This window comes from Periophthalmus magnuspinnatus, chromosome 7 (genome assembly GCF_009829125.3).
Source record: "Periophthalmus magnuspinnatus isolate fPerMag1 chromosome 7, fPerMag1.2.pri, whole genome shotgun sequence".
Taxonomy (NCBI): domain Eukaryota; kingdom Metazoa; phylum Chordata; class Actinopteri; order Gobiiformes; family Gobiidae; genus Periophthalmus; species Periophthalmus magnuspinnatus.
In genome coordinates, this window is record NC_047132.1 from 26,372,696 (window position 1) to 26,391,480 (window position 18,785).

Consider the following 18,785-nt stretch of genomic DNA (forward strand, 5'->3'; position numbering starts at 1 on the left):
ACATTCACTTGACAAGAAATTCAGTTATCAACATCACCTTGAAACTCTTTTGTGTCATGTTATGTAAGCTTAGGTCTGCTGTGCCATCTCACATTTATCTCTGGCCTCTTCCTCCTTCATATTTTCCACAATCGCTCTGGAGTCCTCATGGCAGCACACGTAACAGCATCAGGAGGTGATGACAAAAGTGACAGACAAAACATCACACTTCCCAAGGCCGCACACTCCCAGAGCCTCTGTCCTCTTCAATATCACAGACAAGATAAAAATGGTTTCTTCAGGTGTTTTCAAGTCAGGGCAATATTTACTTTTGGAACACAGTCCTTTTGTGCATATGTAACAATTTAGCAGTTCACGTCCAGATTAGGTTTTATTTGGATTGGACAATAAGCATTTTGTGTTCTCATTAAAAATGGTCTCTTTAATCTTTAGGACTGATTTAGTTCTAGTTTATATCTGGTTCAATTCTGGTTTAGTTGGATTGATTTAAACTTGTATACAGTTCCATCTTTCAATCTGGCAATAGATTTTGCAAAGTCACTTTCAATTTCCTTGTTTCCTTGATGAGGTGTAGTGTAGAGTTTTTGGCCATTATCATTCATTGAAGATGGTGGAAAAGCATTTTTCATATACTTTTGATATACGATTATGGCTTTAGGATTTCAATTGTGACAAAATCACACTAACAACAAAGAAAGCTATTATCTCAGTAATGTTTAGACATCATACCATGTTACATTTTTCCTTCTTGGATTGAGAAATTTGTCCCAAATAAGACAAGAGCGATGCATTCACTTTTAGATGCCTACCCATTTCCTTAAGTATAAATATCTCTCAAGCTAATTAGAAACGGTCAACCAATTTCCGTAATGAACTGTTGCTGGATTTGGCTCAATTCTGAAGGAGCTTTTATCATTTTGTTGGGAGACTGCAGTAGTGATTTATGCTTGACGCGTAGGACACTAAATGTATTAGGCTGAGAGGCTCTCTGGCTCACACACAAAGCACACATTATTAATGAACTTTAGAGGCCTTCTCTTCCTCCTCTGCTCCGGCCGCACCAAGAACAAGCCATCACTTCTGTACGCCATGTTGTTTAGTGCCGGTCTTTGCCTTTTAATAATGATAATGGAAAATGGCTATTTTTATATAAAGCATTGCTCTAGGGATTTGAGTCTATTTAGTTCTATACAGCCCAAGGTCCCCAGGGCAATACTCCATTCAAATTGTGAACTACACACTATATGACTGTTAGACTATAGCAGCCTAATGTCCAACCTGTGGACCTGGAGGGCAGTAGTGGAGGAGTGGAATGTTTAATAATAACAGAAATAGAATTAATTAGATTTATATTATGCCCTGGGACTAACAGTGTGGCTGCCAATCTGCACCATCGGCCCCTCAATCACCAGTCACTCACTCAAACAGGTCAACCACTAAGTCACTATCACTGTTTTTGAAGGCTTTTATACATATTCTGCCATTACATATTAAAAGCTACTTGTACATTTCTTGCTATATATTGTGCAAATATCTAAAAATCTGAAATTACTGAGGCTTCTTGCTGTGTTGCGTCATTGGGTGTGGTCGGGGGGGAAGGGCTGGGTGGCTGATAGCAATTATTAAATCTGTACAAGGGTTAAATCAAACTGTTGTTGAAGCATGAAATGAATCCATCACTGACTTTGTTGAAAACCCAACACAAGAGAAAATGACACATGCAATAGGGCACAGGAAGAAGCCTGTTCATGTCTAATGACCTCCGCTCAGTGAAGGCACACCTCATTTGAAACCATCAGACATCTCCATCTCCTGTGACAGGCAAAATCACATGTTCAACCGAAATTGGAGGTCTCCAGGGAAAAGCAGACTGGTTGGGAATCTATTGTCAACACTAGGGCATACGAAAATTTCACGGCAGTAATCCCAAGCTAATTGCATATGAAAACCATTAAAGAGCAACAGATGTTAGAGGAAAATGCAAATTAGGTGTGGGCCTCTAGAAAATTTCTCGAGACTTGAGTGGGGGATGGCGTGGCTGTCCCAGGTTTTGTGCACCTCAGTTCGGTGTGAGGGTGGCAATTCCTGCATGACAAAGTTCTAATTTCATGTAACATGCTTCACCGCACACCAAATCAGACATGGATGTTCCTATTCTGCTACGGGAGGAGGAGGCAGGTCAAAGACAGAAGCAATAGAGAAACCAGGCGCAGGCATTTGGGGATTGGATTTCTTCCCTAGGAGCAGCAGGTTGTGGAGTGGAACAAATTCAGCAAGTGAGAGACTGGCTGGAGCAGAAAGGCAAACAGCACTGAGAGGAAAAGGGTGAAGGCAGGTGCAAAGTGGAAACATGAAAGGGCTTTTAAAGGGACACCAAATGGGATAAGAAAGCTTACAAGAGAAGACAAATTAGCCATATCATAGGCTGTTGTGTTTGGACAGTTTAAAGTATTGAACAAAAGATATTGCCTTAGTAATTAAGAGTTGTACAGCATATATGCTCAGCTATAAACTTGAATCTTAAAATTGATTCTCATGACTTTTCTATTGAATAAAAAACCCCAAAACATTTATACAAGCTAACTGTAGCTGTAAAATAATTAGTATTTAGTGACAATGCATTTGATTTGTAACTATAAGAAGACAGTTCAGGCATTTTTTTTACTAAGTAGCTGCAGACTTGTCTGACTGGAGGCAGTAGATTCTAGTTGAAAATGACATCGTGGCAGTGAGTTATTGCTTGTCTGTTCAAAAACAAATCATCCCATTCTCCCAAACTAAATAATTGAGTACTTAACAAGAAATCTATAACATCTATTTTCCAGCGGAAAATATAGCAGGGATTTTAGTTACTCTGGTAATCAAAGGGGGAGAAAGCGGTGTCATTTTTGGATATACAAATGTTAAAGGAGACAATGGACGCAATTTTATGCATTTATTCATGTAGTTATTCCACTCTGAATCAAAGGCTCAAGGCTGGGTCAGCGATTTAATAGCCAAAAATACTCTAGGATTTATGGTTAATGTCTTCTCTCCTTCAAATTCTCTTCATTTTTGTACCATACTTCCTTAAAAATGCCACAAAATGTTGAAAAGTGCATTTTTGCGAATATCTCAAACCAAGTTTTTTCATACACCCACCCCCCTACCCCCATAAAAATGTTCCCCATCATCAAGGCTTGTGAGGTCACAAATTAGCAACAAGAAACCAACAGTTTTCCCCAAAGGTTTTATAACCATCCTGTTCAAACAACATTCTCAGATCTTTTTACACAGCCAGAACAAAAAAGATTAAACATAATAAACTCCCAAACCTTTTGTACAGAGAAACAAACTATATGAAGAAAATGTCTCTTATATTAGTCCATGTTTTAATCCTCTGAATCTGCAGGTGCATTTGTCATTAAACTGAGACACACATGAAACATGAGGCTCTCAGTTATTGTAAATCAGTCCGTTCACTTGCTGGTTTTGCTCATTTAACATGGAATAGAAACCAGTAAGACCAGGCCATCCAACACATTTCCAGTGATGTTGATGAGACTGTGTTGTGTATGTTGTAATCTTAGTGTGAATGTATGAGGCATAGGCAAACTAGTTTAACAGTTGTGTTTGTGAAGAGTTAGGCCAGTCCGAAGCCCTCGGAGCACTCCTGGATGGCCAGCAGCAGCATGTGTCTTAACTTCTCATAGCTCTCGTAAGCTGGGAGGTCCAACTGGTTAAAGCTAGAGAAACAAGAGTGAGAATTTAACCAGTGCTCATTTTGTAGAAAGGATTCTGAACACAAAGGTCCATGTTGGAGTTTACCAGGTATGCGCAGACGGCAGGCGGTCAGTGGATCGGTCGTCTCTGTGGATTTGAAACTTCTGAATCCCATTCATTCCCTCGAGGGCAGCAAAACCCTGCAAAGGGACTTTAGATGTGCCAGTCACAAACTGCAGGAACTTAGCCCTATCTGCCTGGTCAAACGAGCGCAGAGCCCTCCAGAACCACTGGATCTGCAGGGAAACAAACATGCCATTCCTTTCAGTCAATGCAATGTTTTGTTGAAATTTCTACTTGAAGGATGTTGAAGCCCTGAGTCCTAAGAATAATTTCAAAGTAGAATGTTGTGAGTATCCCACCTGGATGGAGCTGGACTGGTACTTGTGGTACTCTGTGTTGGCCTTGAGGTCGTCGATGTCGATAGTGGGCAGGCCTGAGATCAGCAGCTCTAGCTCTTGTTCAGTGAAGATAGAGATCAGCCTTTTGGGGATGATCTCATAGAAGCCTTCAAGGAAAGCTGCCAGCTGTTTTCGGATTGCACCTTAGAAATAGCAAAAGCATTACTATAAGCATCTACACTGAGCTGTTCAATGCTCAGTCCTAAATGCTTTGCTACTAGGCAACAACCACTGTTGCATAAATCAGAGCAGCATATTTAAACAAACAGCTGAGGACCCACAGCCTCACTAAACACTTCAGGTCACAGCTGGAGGAAGATGCTAATCATAAGCAGCCATCTTAAAACTCAAAACATTGTTTCTCTGCTACAGATTTATTATGATTTAATACATGGGATACCACCTAGTGGTTTCAGTGTGTAGCACACTAAAGTCTGAATCATCTGGCAATGAAGGGAAACTCTCTGCAAGTAGATAATGTAAAATATGTCATGTGACCTTTAAGCACTCACCAGTCATCTTCATCTGACACACGAGGTGGACATACTCCTTTTTGTTTTCCTCTGTAACAAGGATATTGGCGCCATTTGGTTTGAGGTCTCTAACTTCACACACCCCAAACTCTTGAACCTACACATGCATCACAAAGACTTAGTCACATACTGTAGGTGATTCAAATAAATACCATGACAGTTGTACATCTGAAGATGCTATAAATGTAATGTAATTGGCGTGAATTGGCTACCTCTGTGCTGAACGTCAGCTCATAGCCCAGTGTGGACACATCATTCTCCAACAAGTACACCAAACCCTGGAAGAATGGGTAGTCCTCACTCTCCATATCTGTGTACCTAGGCACAAAGCAGATTGTTACTACATCTTCTTCATGATGAAATGTCCTGTGGCAGAGGACATCTAGTCTGATGGGATTTTTATCTTTACCTGACACTCTTGCCCAGGATGTGCTTGTAGAAGCTGCGTGTGAAGTAACACTCTAGGAGTCGGTTATCGTACACTGCCTTGGCTACCACACGGCCCACGAACTTGAAGTAACTGAGGTGGTTCGGGTTGCAATGAGATGAAGGGTTGATGGTGTATGTAACGCGGTCGCCAGGTGACGTTCGGAAAAGAGCATACATGGGATTGAACATCTCCCTGGAGATAATCATGTACCACTCCCTCAAAAGGCCACCGGCGTCCTGGCCTTCCTCTCCTTCAAAGACAATATACCTGCAATACAAAGTTGGCATTGTGTAGACAATTGTACAGTTGACAGTAGATGCACATTTGTGAGGACTTACAGCCTATTCTTCATGTCCTCCGGGCTCTTGCGGTGCAGCTCTCTGTAGGAGTCCTCAAACACATGGTCTCTCCTCACATGCACCGCCATGTCCTCCTTCCTCAGGCCTTCGTCCAGCCGCTCCAGCTCCTGACGGAAGTATCTGCAGACATGAAATAAATGCTGTTAGAGCCAAAGAACAAACTCACATTAGATGTGTGTTGCTTTGTCAAATTATGCAGATACGGGCCCTTACTTCCGCTTCACATCAAAGTCCAGGATTCGGATGTAGTCAACCAGAACTGCAAAAGGCCCATCAGCCAAATGAGTCGTAGACTGCCGCAGAATCTGATTAAGGACTGTGCGATGTGTTTCTGAAAAACAACTTAAGTGTTAGCCCTAACCCAAGACAAGGACAAACAATGACTTCATTCAACTGAATAGACACCTGCAAAGCGAAGGAACTTCTGTGTGTCGGGGGGCAGATTTGAAGAGATGTGCATGGAGGATGGTTCCCTGGAGAAGAAGGGGTCAAGAGAAGAGGGTGTGGCTGGTGTGAGAGGGGCGGGGGACAGCGGTGGGGGCTCGTCTTTGATGTGGGACAACTGGCTCTCCCGTGTGTCCCGCACTGGAGGCTTGCTCTCTCGCTCCGTAGCATGGACCAAGAAGAAGGCCTCTACAGCTGGTTGGAGAACTGAAAGGGCACACATTGAACCATATCAAATCATTACATCTGGGTAGTGGGGCTGTAATTGACTTGTGCGTCAATTAAGTCGTGGCACTGGCAAAAGCTCCAACATTGTTAGCTTCTAGCACTAAATTACAGATTAAACTGTTCAGTCACTCCATACATCATCTCTTCTGATGTGGTCCATGTCAATACTTATAAACTGAACTAAATATTTAGTCAACTAAGTCAGCTCGACCAATGAATCTAGTGGTGAGGGTGCTGTTTAGAGAGACTACCTACCCAGAACGGCGTGCTGGTCATGTGACTCCTCCAGCTCCTTGAGGCACTCCCCAAGCATGTCCCATAGCTCATCCAGCAACAGCTGCTCACTAAGGAGAGGAAGGTCTGGTAGTCTCTCCTCTGCCTCACTCTGGCCATTTCCATCTTCATCTAAAAATATATTGGTCATTTGACATATGCACATCAACTGCTCTAAAACATTTCTATGTTGGGCTCTAAAATGAAAAACCACATTAACGGTAGTGTGTGCTAAAGGCATACCCAGAGGTGCAGGATCCTGCTCCAGAGGGGAGGGCTGGTCCACGTCCATGGGTGAGTCGTCTCTTTGGGCTTGAGTCTCTGACACAGCTGGGGCATCAGACTTTAGACACAATGGAAAAAAATTACTGTAAGAACACTAAATATAACCTTTTTATTAATGCCTTCATGCATTCCTGTTGTCATTTCCACAAAAAAATAGAGAAAGGCCTGGGATAGGGGGATAAAAGCGAGAAGCTATGCCAGCCAGCAAAAATCAATCAAAAACTCAAGCAGGAAACATGTCATCATTGACTGGATGGTGTGGACCCTTTGCATATCTGTGTTTTAATGCACTAGTTTCAGATAAACCAGCCTCAAACCAGGGAGTGTACAAACAAGGGAATCATGACAGGGTCAATTTTAAAGAAACTAAACATAAATACTGCATCACTATCACCAAATAAGCAAAATGCAAATGTTACCAGTAATGTTAGCAAATGCCACAGTGGCTGAATATGGTGATGGTCTTGGGGTCACAACTTGGAAAGTAATTTCTTTATGATTAACTGAATTGTATATTGCAATGCCAGTGAGTATGCTAGCTGTCAGTGCGGCCCATGCTAACCGTGGCAGCAGCAGTGCCAGCAGGGGGAGCAGCACCAGCAGGAGCATGGGTAGGTGCCACAGACGATCCAGCTGCCACGGAAACAGCAGCAGAGGCAGTAGGTGGCGCCGCCTGCTGGAGACGTCGTGCACGTTGACCCTCCCTCACCATCTGAATGATGGCGTCTGCCTCGGCCTCCAACTGACGCACTGCTGCCTGGATGCTGCTGGCTGAGCCCAGACTTGCAGAACCTGATAATTTAGAAAAGGGCATTTATTTGACCCACTCTTGTTTGTGGGGGAATACCCACAATATGTACATGTGTTGCATTTCATTACCTAATCGTCCAGTCTGTTTAGCCTTTTTGTTGGCGCGCCGTGTGTCTTCCCGAAGCTGGATTATAACCTGAAGAACTCGTAAGAAAAATTTCTGTGTTGATGTTTTAGAGGTCAACGAACTCATACATGGAAGCTGGAGTTCACGACCTCCAAGAGTCCGTTTTTGGGCAGCAACAATGACCACACTTTCAGCCCCATCAAACCTAAAGCCAAAACAAAAACACAAGTGTAAATAAGTTCAATTATTGAGCACAGACATAAATTGATTTGCTTTGGGGCCACAACCTGAAAAACTCACCTGCTGGTCATCTTGCCCTTTAGTCTGGCTGAGAGGGAGGAGTCCTCAGACGGGGCATCAGGGGAGTGGGAATCTGCATGTGCTCTTCTTTGCTGCTCCAAATTGTACTCTCTTAATTCAGCCAATAATGTACCTTAAAACATACAAATGTTAGAAATGGTGACTTTTGAAAACACTGTGCTGCTTCACAGGACTTACCAATCTGTTTACAAAGAGTGTATCCGAGATGTCTGGCTCCACTGAGCAGCAGTCTCAGCACAGTGTCTCTGGTGCTACAGTCCCCTCTCGACAGCTGTAGCAGAATGTTGGCTGCATCCTCCAGACCCTCCTCTGAGCACGAGTGAGAAGTCAACACCTGGACAATGCAAACAAGCATTTAAATGATGTTAAATGTGTCTCTTTACCCTGAGAATTTAATCCCATAAAGAAAAACACAACAACAAAAACATTAAATCAATGTCTGTCTTGAGCAGTTTACCTCAACAGATAGCTGAAGTTGTTTCTCAGTTAGCCCAGAGGATGCCATTTTCTCACTCTCTGTGCAGGTGGTTATGCCCCTTGGTTTTCCTGTAATTACATTTAAAAATTAACATTCCACTCAAAAACATTAATATTTATCATTTTCATTACAGAGCCCAAGATTTGAGCCTACCTGCAACAGTGGTCCCAGTAGATGTGGGTATTGAGATTGTGGTGGAGGGTGTTGTAGATGCCCCTAAACTGGTGGCTGGTGCATTAGTGCCCTGGGTTGCTATGGTAGCAGAGGCAATAGGCACAGTCACAGTGGCCTGGGTGGAACCTGCTAACGTTGTGGTGGTGGTGGTGACCGGGACAGTGGTGCTTGAGCTGCTGGCTGCACTGGGGTTGGCGGCCTGTGGAGTGGGGTGTCCAGCTGGCACCTCTGTAGCCTTGTTATCAGGAAGAGCTATTGATATGAGGGAGAGCAACCGTAGTAACTTTTCTGTTAGCAAAGAGCTCCTTCTGATGACCGGATGAGACAACATGTTCATCAGCTGCCCCAAAGGAGAGGTCTCCAGGCTGAACTGAGCCCCTTCTGCCTCTGCACTGCCCCCTAGAGGCACAGTCTTCATGGAGGCTTTGCCTTTGCGGCTGACATTCATGTTGTCTAACTTTACTAACAAGTCCCAGAAATCAGTGGAGATTCCCAGTGATTGGGGGGTGGCAACACAAGAACCTAAGGTGTTTTGGGAGTTGGAGGTATTTGAAGCAACACAGGTCTGAGACTGAGAGCCTGACCTGCTACCACCTCCTGGGCCTGTGCAGAGGCGAGAGTCCAGGTCTGATGAAGAGGAGAGGTCTTTACAGCGCTGCTGCGTGAAGTGGCTAGGAAAAACCTATAAGACAGACAAAGGCAAAAAGACAATTAAATTCTGTTTTCATTCAACTGTTAGGTATTCCCATTTTAAGACAAATTACCTTGGCTAGTTGAATTAGTGTATCCAGAACATGTCGACAAACCACAGGTGCAGCTTGTGGATGAATATGGACAGTAGAGCCTCCACCTCCAGCACAGGTCACCCCTGCAGTGGCCCCAGACATCCCCGCCCCAATTGTCCCAGACCCTGTGGAGCTCCCTGCTGAGTGGCGGTCGGCATGCTTTCTCCCTGAGGCTCGCTGAATTTGGAAAATATTAGTTCTGCAGCCCAAAGCTGCATCCATGGAAACCGAAAGCCAAGACAACTGGCTGGAACTTCTGGACTCCACCCTGTTTAGAAGCTCTAAAGAAGAAGATGAAGAGGAGGATGAAGATAGAGAGGACACGGCAGATCCTTTTCCTCCACAGCCACTCTGAATGCTTCTTTTGCCACGAGACTCTTCCAGTCGGGACGTCTCCACACACACTTCACTCTCGCTGCTACGCTGCAGAATGGAGAGCAGGCTGCGGATGACCCAGCCACGGGTTTGAGAGTGGTAGCAGAGGTTCCTGAGAACTCTGTGTAGGCGACTCGTGTTCAACTTAGGCTCATCTACAAACAGCAGCACCAGCAGACAGGACAGGGCCTCATGGTCCAGCAACAGCCGACCACGTAACCGCAACAGCGAGTCCACATTGGAACTGGAGGGTCTAAGGAAATGACAATATTCAGTTTGTCAAATGAAAATTATTACCTCCACAAACAAGCCAATAAAAACTGTTACTGCACCTGTGATTCGTTCCTCCTGCCATTTGGAAGGTGCCTCCTCTCTGTACAGCCAGACGGGTGTACTGGACTCCCCGATTGCTACCAAGGCGACTAGTAAATGCTGGTGACCTTAAGATGGCTGACAGAGCTGATGATGAGCTGTGCCCAAACAGCCGCTCGTGCATAAGCTGCCTCTGCCGCGCTTCTTGTTCTCTGCGCAGAGCGGCTGCCTCTGCTGCAATGTCAGGAGGCATGACGGCTAGCACACTGTCCTCCATGTCCTCCAGTACACTGCGCCGCAACTCTGAGGGCAATGTCTGGATGAATGTGACTGGATCCAGAGGAGTGTCTCCCTGTGGTGGTTGCTGGGCCAACTCCCTCCGCTGCTGTTCTGCACGTTGTTGAGCAAGAACCTAGAACAAGACATTTAGTTCAGAAAATATAAAAGGATCAACACTGTACCTTTTTAGGACAGATACATACCTCCTCCTGGATGGCAGGTGGCAGAGCAGCTAGAAACTCAGGACTGACCTCCGTAACACCTGGTGCCCCCAGCACAGGGGCTGTAGAGGAGGGCAGGCTGGTGTTGGCAGGCGGACGGGATGGTGGTCGGATACCCAGCTGGTTTTGAAGCACCTCCCTGCGGATGTCCTCTGGAAGTGCAGCCAGAAAAGATGGGTCCACGCCCTCTGGGAGACTGATGCCTAACAATTCAAAATAAAAGTAAAAATGTTTTGAATGAATACTATTATTAGTTCCCACTGGGTCTACTGGTTTGGCAAGTGGCAATCTACTGCCATCTAACAGATGGTAGCTTTAATCTTACTGTTTTCATGTTCTGTTATTAGTTACACACAATGTTCACACCAACTATCTCATCACTAATTGTCAGTCAATCATTCCTCTTAACATCTCCAGAGAAATGTATCCTGATTAGCTTTGTGTCCCCGGGGTAAAAAACTGGTACTTGACAGAAACATTTTAAGACCTGTGCAAATGTTTTCAAGATCTACAACTTTGAATATAACATCTTAAAAAGACTTAAATCTGACCTTTAGGACTGTGAAAACAAAAACTACATATGTAACTACTGCTCTATGAATCCCGAATGACCATTAGACTTTTGACAAAAAAATGGCAACTCCTACCTATATACTGGTGTTTCTAATATATTAAAAAAGTAATTCTGTTCCATACCAGCAAGTGGGTCCTCTTCTTCATTGCTAGTTGAGGGGAGAGGTTCCTCTTGAATGGCCTGAGTCTGACTGTCAGCACTGTCACTTCTGGGCATGGTTTCACCAGGAGAAGATACAGATGTTGACCTGCAAAGAACATAAGTTTAATAGTTTACCACATACAAGTAGCATGCTAACCAATGCTAACCAAGTCCTTACCCTGTCTCTACATCTGTCTGCCTGTCAGTAAGTCCGCTCTCCCCACTGCCCGAGAGCTCCTGGGAGAGATGGGTGGTTTGTGGAGGAGCAGAAGCGGCCTCTTCCTGAGTGGCAGAAGCAGGACTGCTGGTGTCCATGGGAGAGCCCTCAAGTTGTGACACGCCCACCGCTGCAGGCTCTGACGACTCAACGATATCGGGACTCAGAGAGGCTGTGAAGTACAAATAGATATCAATAGTAATCATAATATGTGTAAACCAATCATTAAATGGAAATGGTACACAGTGCTCCTTTTATGCATTTCCTTTCTACAGGGGCCTGTAGCTGTATGCAATAGTTTGAAAGTTATTCTACCTTCCCTGCCTTCATCCGCTCCTCCTCTTTCTCCTCCACCACTTCCTCCGGCTCTCTCACCGATTGTCGGGGCTGGGGACATTTCCATCTGAGATGCTTCCACTTCATTGCTTTGTCTGTCTGACAAGGAGGCAAGGCCTGCCCCTGCCAGGGCAGCCAGGGAGCTGGCATGTGACTCGGCCAACAGCAGATCCGCTATTGGTTGGTGCACCTGTTGGCTTATAGCAGTTTCTAAGGAGACCAAGGCCGGCTCATGAGGAGCTGGGGTGGTAGGAGTAACCTCTCCAGATGGGGGCGCTGTGAGGAAACCTTCGACTCTGGGGGGGTCCAGACATGTCACTGCACTACCCTGAGCCTGCTCACCCTCTGAAATATCCAAACAAAATGTGAAGTCAAGCTAAACAAGTAAAATGAATTATCTTTGTGATGCACCATTGTTAAGAAATTATAATACTGATCAAATAAAGCTTTCTTTGGGTTGACGCAAGCTTTCACTGAGGAAGGCAGTAAGTTGTATAGTTATCTCCTTAACGGGGCTTTCAATCCTGATCCCCAACAACAACACAACTTACTACCTCACCACAGCATAGCAAATAAAAGACAACAGAAATATATCAAATCAACATAAAAGGCAGATTAGTGCAAATATTAACACATTACCCAGAGATCGAGAAATGCTGCTGCTTTGGCGTTGCCATAAGAAAGACAGTAGACTGTATAGTTATCTCCCAGATCTGGTGTGATCCTAAAACTATACAAACTACTACCTCATCTCAGGACACGCTCTTTTGGATTCATCTTCATAAAGAGCCATGCATGCAGTTCTTTTATTGAAAACAGTTAACATCAGGTAATATTTCAGCTCGAAATACCTGCAGTGTTCTCTGCACCATTCACTGTGCCCAGTCCAGACCCCTGAAAACCAAGAACCAGTGATGCGCTCAGACTCACATTATCTATAAAGTAACAGAAATGTTTCCAGTGCAAACCCACAAACCTGCAGACTCTGCTCCCTGGACTGCTCTGCTCCAGAGGCTCTCCTTTCATTCTGCTTAGATTCTTCCTCTTCAGCCATTTGTCTCCTGCGCTTTTCCCTTCTTTCTTCCAACTCCTCATCTCGAAGATATTCCAAATGCTGAAGAATTGGTATTTTGACAACTACAGAGAAAATGTATAACTTAAGTTAGCTGTTGTTTCAAGTCAAAAACACAATAAAAGAAATTACTGTCAGTTAGTAACTCTCTGAGCCTACACTTACCAGCAACACAATCATGCATACTTTCAGCATCAAGAACTTTACACTCATCAGTCCATCTGGTCAGAGCTGTGGGAATACTGGAAAGAGTACCTAGAAAAATACAGCAATTGTAATTAGAAGAAAATGGTGTACGCATTTAAATACATAATTAAATCTAATAAGGATTTGGACCTGCTTGACCTCCAGTACCGCTCTGTTCATGGAAAAAATCATCAAACAACTCGTCATCTGAGCGGGCAATGATATGCACGTCTTCATTTCCAACCAACAAACGAGCACGGCCACGAGACTGCAGAGGAAGAGAACTGGACAACTGCAAGATGTCTGCTGCTGCACTGGGACCCAACAATCTGATATGTGAGGCATAACAGCATTTATAGTAATGATGTAAAATAATAAAACACGTTTCATGTTCACTGTAAATGCTTTCACCTTTGCAGGATGAGAGGTGGGTTGGGCTGTCGGTTTCCAGGATAGTGGACATGTATGGTGTGTCCGCTGTTAGCAGTCAACTGTCGCAGTGTTCTCTGGCTGCGCCCCATGCCCTGGGCCAAGCGGCTGCTGGAACCTGCAACTCCAAGAGTCAAAGAGCCATGATCGGCATGGCGCACCATGAGTGGGTGGGAGCTGGGAATGTTGCCTGGGGATGGAGGGATGTCAGCTGAGGGAACAGAGTATACAAATTAGTATACGTAGTAGTTTTGATCAAGACTTTTTTATATCTTAATGAGCTGTCAGGCTTTGGGTTTAGCCTTTAATTTATGAAAAAGTACCATTGTTGGAAAACATGTTGTCAAATTCTATGATGAGGTCATCATCTCTGTCAAAGCGCTCAAACCGAATGTGAGGAGCAGCATTAATGTCAGGGAAGTCTTCATCCAACTCCATCTCTGAACCTTCATCGTCATCATCCTCATCACCTTCTTCATCATCCTATAGAAAATAGTTGTTTTTTTATTCACTGTGATATTACACCATTACCTTAAAAAAAATAAAAAATAAATACATAAATCAATAATACCTGGTCCTCCTCTTCCTCCTCCTCTTCCTCCTCCTCCTCATCCTGACTGTCTTCATCATCATTACTGCCACTGGAGTCTTCCTCCTGTGTGTGCTCCTCATCCTCTGGTTCCAAGATGTTCATGGAGTCTGATACAGAATGTGACACTAAGTGAATATCGCAGTGCCACAACTCTGCGTTTGTGCCAACACAAGCCTCTGAATTTGCTGTACCTTCGCGGTTTGCCTGAAGTGTAGAGGCTTGGCTAATATTAGATGGAGCCTCATCCATTAACACGTCTTCCTGGGATTCATCCTCAGCACTCCTTCCCACTGATTGACACAATATTGACATCAGAATTACTTTCAGACTTTGGCTAATTTAGTTCCAAGTATTTGTAAATATTGGTATTACCTATGATTGTACTATTTACTGTGCCAGCATCCCTTTCCAAGAGCTCATCAATTAAATCCACCAACTCATTCTCTACCTACATACAACAATAAAGGCATTTATCAGCTAGAATCAAGTTAAACTACATGTATGTGGTACGTTAAAAGCATTCTTCAGAAGAAGATGAATTGAAAAGTTACCTGCATGGCTTGTGTGCTAAGAACCTCTGGCTGTCCAGCAATTACAACAGTGTCTCCTTCTGTCTCTCCATCCATGAGGTCACTATCTGGCCCTGTGACTCTATGATTGCCTTCTACTGGTTCTGCCTCACCAGATTCACCTGTTGAGAATCATAAATATGAACAAGAGATATAACATTGCCGATAAAATGTGAAAACTGATCACTGGTTTAATGGCATACCTTGGTCCTGAGTGTTACTGTTGCTGTCTCTTGCAGTGCCCACTGTGTCGTGCTCAGTCTTATTCTTGCTTGAGCCTCCTTTGCCACCAAACAAACTGCTAGGTTGGTTCACAATACGAGATAGCGTTTCCAGTGGTTTCAGAGCAGCATTGACTGTATTAGCCATATTAGGACTATAAAAAAGAAATTGCAATTAAAAACACATTTAAACAAAGCAATTATTGTTAACTTAATACAAAATACATTTTTATACCTTGACAAATCCAAGCTGTGAGGTACTCGAGCCAAATCATTTACCAGACCTTTCTTGAGGAAAAGCCTAATAATATTATTCATGCCATTATGTTGGGTTTTTGCTGCTGCGGTGCTGTAGAAGCTAGATGTTGAAGGGCAAGACTCCATAATTGTGCTAATAATACACATAACTGCTTGAAGTCTGGAAGATGGAAACATATTTGTCAAATTAAAAAACAAAAATGTATGAGTTGACACTTTCCTTACAGTAAATTTACCTGGCATGTTTTTCAGCCCCTTCAGCCATAGCAAGTGCACGACTGAGTGCGGCCTTCACCTCATTGACCAGAGCTACCTGAGCATCTGTGCCTGTGCCAGCAGCAGCCAAACTGGCCAAAAAGAGACGTGCTAGAGCTGGAGTATCTTTGTCTTCTGCATTCTGAGTATGAGGAAGCAAATGATCCAGCACAAAAGCAAGAACACTACAATCCTATGATACAAAGAAAACAAAGTGGTTGCAATTAATTTTATGTCTGAGATGGTCTAAAAATCACATCATGACGAACCACAGACCTCCTTAATCAGCTCAGACTGCCCGGCAGTGTAGCAGTATGAGGCAATTAATGTGGCAATTCCCACATAGGAGCGCACAAGTTCAGCTAGTAGTCTGAGGATAGTAGAGGTCGGCATTAATGGCTTGGAAGCCTTTGCCTTGGCAGCTTTCCCCTCTTCTAAGCTGGTGCTTTTTTCTCCCTCTTGCTCCTTTTTCTCCTCACGCATTTCCTCTGGGGAGTTTGCTAAAAAAAAAAAAAAAAAAGCAGTATATTCATGACATTGGTAAAATATTTATTCAATTTTTGCGTCTCATTTTAGGGCATGTTTCTAATTTAGTGAACCTTCTCCTTGTGGTGTTCCTGTTTGGGAGGTCTCAGCCACAGCACCATCAGCCGCAAACACTTGAGTCTACATTTAAGTAAACACACGCTGAATTAAAACATAAATTTCAATGCAAAAAGCAACTTTGCCTTTTAGACCTACATTAATATGAAATGCAGACTGAGAGTCAAAGTCACTGCCTTGTCGCGTGAGTCTATATTGCTGGTAAACATCATCACCAACATCCTGCAGTATTTGGCAAAGGTCTTGTCCACCAGGTACTGCAACTGCACGTTCCTCTGGGCGCTCAGCTGCACAGACAGTTTGGATTAGTCTCATGCTGAATAGTGACATTGAGTTTCATTAATAAATTGCCTTACGTTCTTCAGGAGCATGGTAGGCTGCCAAGGCATTGAGCATGTCATAAAGAACCTCCTTGATGGTATCCGGAATAGATGGCAAAGGTGACAACTTTAGTGGAGTAGTCTTCACCAGTTGCACAGCATTTGGTCCTCTTATTCTTAGATTTTCAAACTCATCATCAGAGGCTGGAAGAACAAAGCATACAGTAATTGACTATAAGCACAAATACAATGTGCATAATTTAATTTAATCTCAAAACTTACCTGTGCCAGCCCCTCGAGGAGCAGGTAAAGCTATGCGGACACAATTGCTAGCAGTTTCAATGAAACATTCAGGATTGCGACATGCAGCTGGGCCCAAGACACGGAGAATGTAGTTGATTTCCCTGGAGCCAAGACTGCCTGACACAACTCCAGAGGTGGTGCTCCCTGCACCACTTGTTACAGCAGATCGAACCACCTGGGGGAAAAAAATACATAAAAATATATAAAATAATTTATAACAATAATAATATTAATAATATATAATTTACAATAATAATTTATCATATATAATATAAAATCTAAAAAAAAAAAAATATATATATATATATATATATATATATATATATATATATATATATATATATATATATATATATATATATATATATATATATCTCATAGGTTAGGGACATAAGACCATAAAACTGTCTGCAAAACTGCAAACTCAGCTGGTTCCTACCTTCTCCATGGTGTGCCGGAGTGTAGCTGGATCCTCTATGATGTGTCTGAAGAGCAGTGTTACTAGTGGAGTAAAGCCATTAAAACCAGAACTCTGAGTGAGACCTAATATCATCCGAGTGCTCTTTAACTCTGCAAACATCATGGCATACTGGTGATTGCGCGTGAGACGCAAACAGAGTCTCAGTGTGGCGTGGAGTGTATCCGGGTCTACTGGGACACTGATCATACTGACACAGGCCCTGATAAGGATGGTAGTCATGTCCTCACTCAGGCCCTGGACAACAATATCAGAGCTTTGAGTATGCTCAGGCTCTTGAGAAGAAGCAGATCCTGAAGGAGCTTCTTTTGTTTGACTTGCATCCACTTTTGGAGCAGTCATCTCCACTGGTGCAACAGAGTCTGCCTCAGTCTGAGTTTCTTCAACTTTGTTCTTCTCTCCCTCCTCCTTCTCAGAATCAGTTATGCTGTTTGCCTTTGTAGTCTTGGCAAGCCGGGGCAGTTTCATGACAGTCAACATCACAGGTCTCCTATTTCCAGTTTCTTCATTTACCTGTAATATTTTCAGAGATAATATAGATGTATAGATGAATAAGAATAAAATCTTAAGGCTTAACTGCATAGAAAATATGCAGTACCTGCACCATGGTGTTGAACTGCACAGTGTATCTGCGGCGCCCGGCTGTGAAGCGGACACTAGTCTCTCCGGCACGCCACGCAGAGTCTATGGTGCTGTTATTGGATGCACTGTAACTGCACCAACGACCTGAACGATCATCAAACCACCGCCAATTGTTCCCATTAGGCTGCAGATACTGAAAGACAGTTTTCTTATAAAAAAAAAAAAAAAAAAAAAAAAAAAAAAAAAAAATTGTATTCATAGCTTTAATAAATAAAAATAAGACGTGACACCAATTTATTCAGGAATTTAGATGTAAAAGCTAATTTACTAAGTTACTTTATCATATAAACTTAGAATTACCTTGTTCATTTCTGCTCTGCGCTTGGAAGAGACAGCCATTTTTTCATAGAAATCTATAAGCAGCAACACTGGTGTAATCCATCTGTAAAAAAAACAAACTTTAAAACAGAGCTACAGAAGAATATATTAATAGACAATACATTTTCAAGTATATACAATCACAATCAGTCATTTTAAGCAGCACTCACTTTGGTGTCTGGATGTCTTTTTGTTCTTTAGCTGCCTGCAGACATGGCTGGACCACTTCAAGAAGTTTGATGAGTAGATCAAGAATTCCGCTGTTTTCCACCACTCTGGCACACAATAGTTTCAGCTCCTTAAAAATATTTTAAAAATTTGCATGTTACAGCTGAAAATGAAATTTCTGTTTGAAAATAATTTTAGATTACCTCAAAAAGCAAGGTAAGCAGCAGAATGCGCGTGGCCAGTTTAGAAGCCTGTGGTAGTGTAGCCATCTGCCTGGTCCACTCTGACACGGTCTTTGTATCACTGGTGGTGAGGGGCACCGCAGCCTTGATAAGCACATCAGCTGCCTCCCAAACCTACAAATCAGATATGGATCCATAAGATAAAACGTATACATAAAGACAAAGAGAGGTCCCTGTCAGCACAATCAGTCTGTGTGTGCGTGCGTGTATGCAGTCCCAACTGTAGCAGCATGTACTTTGTCATCATCTTCAGCAAAAACTAATGTAAGCATCATGGGTCAATGCTATACTGCATTTCACATGTTGCCCAAAAATAAATGTACC

General features: G+C 43.2%; 2 protein-coding genes across 5 annotated transcripts in view; one reads left to right on the top strand and one right to left on the bottom strand.

Annotated features, from left to right (window-relative positions):
- Nucleotides 1-18,785, top strand: part of zgc:158263 (ceramide kinase family protein) — a 177,525-nt gene that overhangs the window by 24,505 nt on the left and 134,235 nt on the right. The window lies entirely within an intron of this gene.
- The window catches only part of huwe1 (HECT, UBA and WWE domain containing E3 ubiquitin protein ligase 1), a 29,274-nt gene continuing 13,411 nt past the window's right edge, over nucleotides 2,923-18,785 (bottom strand). For 2 of the 4 annotated variants that reach the window (XM_033968974.2, XM_033968970.2), the window contains exons 37-82: nucleotides 18,423-18,575; nucleotides 18,222-18,349; nucleotides 18,034-18,115; nucleotides 17,690-17,866; nucleotides 17,053-17,604; nucleotides 16,593-16,788; nucleotides 16,347-16,514; nucleotides 16,129-16,277; nucleotides 15,987-16,053; nucleotides 15,664-15,887; nucleotides 15,369-15,580; nucleotides 15,110-15,292; nucleotides 14,857-15,029; nucleotides 14,636-14,775; nucleotides 14,457-14,532; nucleotides 14,276-14,374; nucleotides 14,064-14,191; nucleotides 13,816-13,975; nucleotides 13,475-13,703; nucleotides 13,214-13,392; nucleotides 13,043-13,132; nucleotides 12,782-12,942; nucleotides 12,657-12,699; nucleotides 11,785-12,150; nucleotides 11,431-11,641; nucleotides 11,234-11,358; nucleotides 10,520-10,740; nucleotides 10,058-10,449; nucleotides 9,330-9,978; nucleotides 8,545-9,247; nucleotides 8,371-8,459; nucleotides 8,091-8,247; nucleotides 7,893-8,025; nucleotides 7,595-7,797; nucleotides 7,278-7,507; nucleotides 6,674-6,773; nucleotides 6,413-6,562; nucleotides 5,891-6,136; nucleotides 5,699-5,816; nucleotides 5,465-5,605; nucleotides 5,106-5,393; nucleotides 4,909-5,014; nucleotides 4,676-4,793; nucleotides 4,125-4,306; nucleotides 3,808-3,998; nucleotides 2,923-3,725 (exon numbers count right to left, since the gene is read on the bottom strand). In XM_033968974.2, coding sequence (XP_033824865.1) covers nucleotides 3,623-3,725; nucleotides 3,808-3,998; nucleotides 4,125-4,306; nucleotides 4,676-4,793; nucleotides 4,909-5,014; nucleotides 5,106-5,393; nucleotides 5,465-5,605; nucleotides 5,699-5,816; nucleotides 5,891-6,136; nucleotides 6,413-6,562; nucleotides 6,674-6,773; nucleotides 7,278-7,507; nucleotides 7,595-7,797; nucleotides 7,893-8,025; nucleotides 8,091-8,247; nucleotides 8,371-8,459; nucleotides 8,545-9,247; nucleotides 9,330-9,978; nucleotides 10,058-10,449; nucleotides 10,520-10,740; nucleotides 11,234-11,358; nucleotides 11,431-11,641; nucleotides 11,785-12,150; nucleotides 12,657-12,699; nucleotides 12,782-12,942; nucleotides 13,043-13,132; nucleotides 13,214-13,392; nucleotides 13,475-13,703; nucleotides 13,816-13,975; nucleotides 14,064-14,191; nucleotides 14,276-14,374; nucleotides 14,457-14,532; nucleotides 14,636-14,775; nucleotides 14,857-15,029; nucleotides 15,110-15,292; nucleotides 15,369-15,580; nucleotides 15,664-15,887; nucleotides 15,987-16,053; nucleotides 16,129-16,277; nucleotides 16,347-16,514; nucleotides 16,593-16,788; nucleotides 17,053-17,604; nucleotides 17,690-17,866; nucleotides 18,034-18,115; nucleotides 18,222-18,349; nucleotides 18,423-18,575 — 8,991 coding nt within the window. In that variant the 3' untranslated portion in view covers nucleotides 2,923-3,622. Of the gene's footprint in view, nucleotides 3,726-3,807; nucleotides 3,999-4,124; nucleotides 4,307-4,675; nucleotides 4,794-4,908; nucleotides 5,015-5,105; nucleotides 5,394-5,464; nucleotides 5,606-5,698; nucleotides 5,817-5,890; nucleotides 6,137-6,412; nucleotides 6,563-6,673; nucleotides 6,774-7,277; nucleotides 7,508-7,594; nucleotides 7,798-7,892; nucleotides 8,026-8,090; nucleotides 8,248-8,370; nucleotides 8,460-8,544; nucleotides 9,248-9,329; nucleotides 9,979-10,057; nucleotides 10,450-10,519; nucleotides 10,741-11,233; nucleotides 11,359-11,430; nucleotides 11,642-11,784; nucleotides 12,151-12,656; nucleotides 12,700-12,781; nucleotides 12,943-13,042; nucleotides 13,133-13,213; nucleotides 13,393-13,474; nucleotides 13,704-13,815; nucleotides 13,976-14,063; nucleotides 14,192-14,275; nucleotides 14,375-14,456; nucleotides 14,533-14,635; nucleotides 14,776-14,856; nucleotides 15,030-15,109; nucleotides 15,293-15,368; nucleotides 15,581-15,663; nucleotides 15,888-15,986; nucleotides 16,054-16,128; nucleotides 16,278-16,346; nucleotides 16,515-16,592; nucleotides 16,789-17,052; nucleotides 17,605-17,689; nucleotides 17,882-18,033; nucleotides 18,116-18,221; nucleotides 18,350-18,422; nucleotides 18,576-18,785 lie in introns of all 4 variants that reach the window. The other 2 variants (XM_055223280.1, XM_055223281.1) reach the window with 1 other exon arrangement.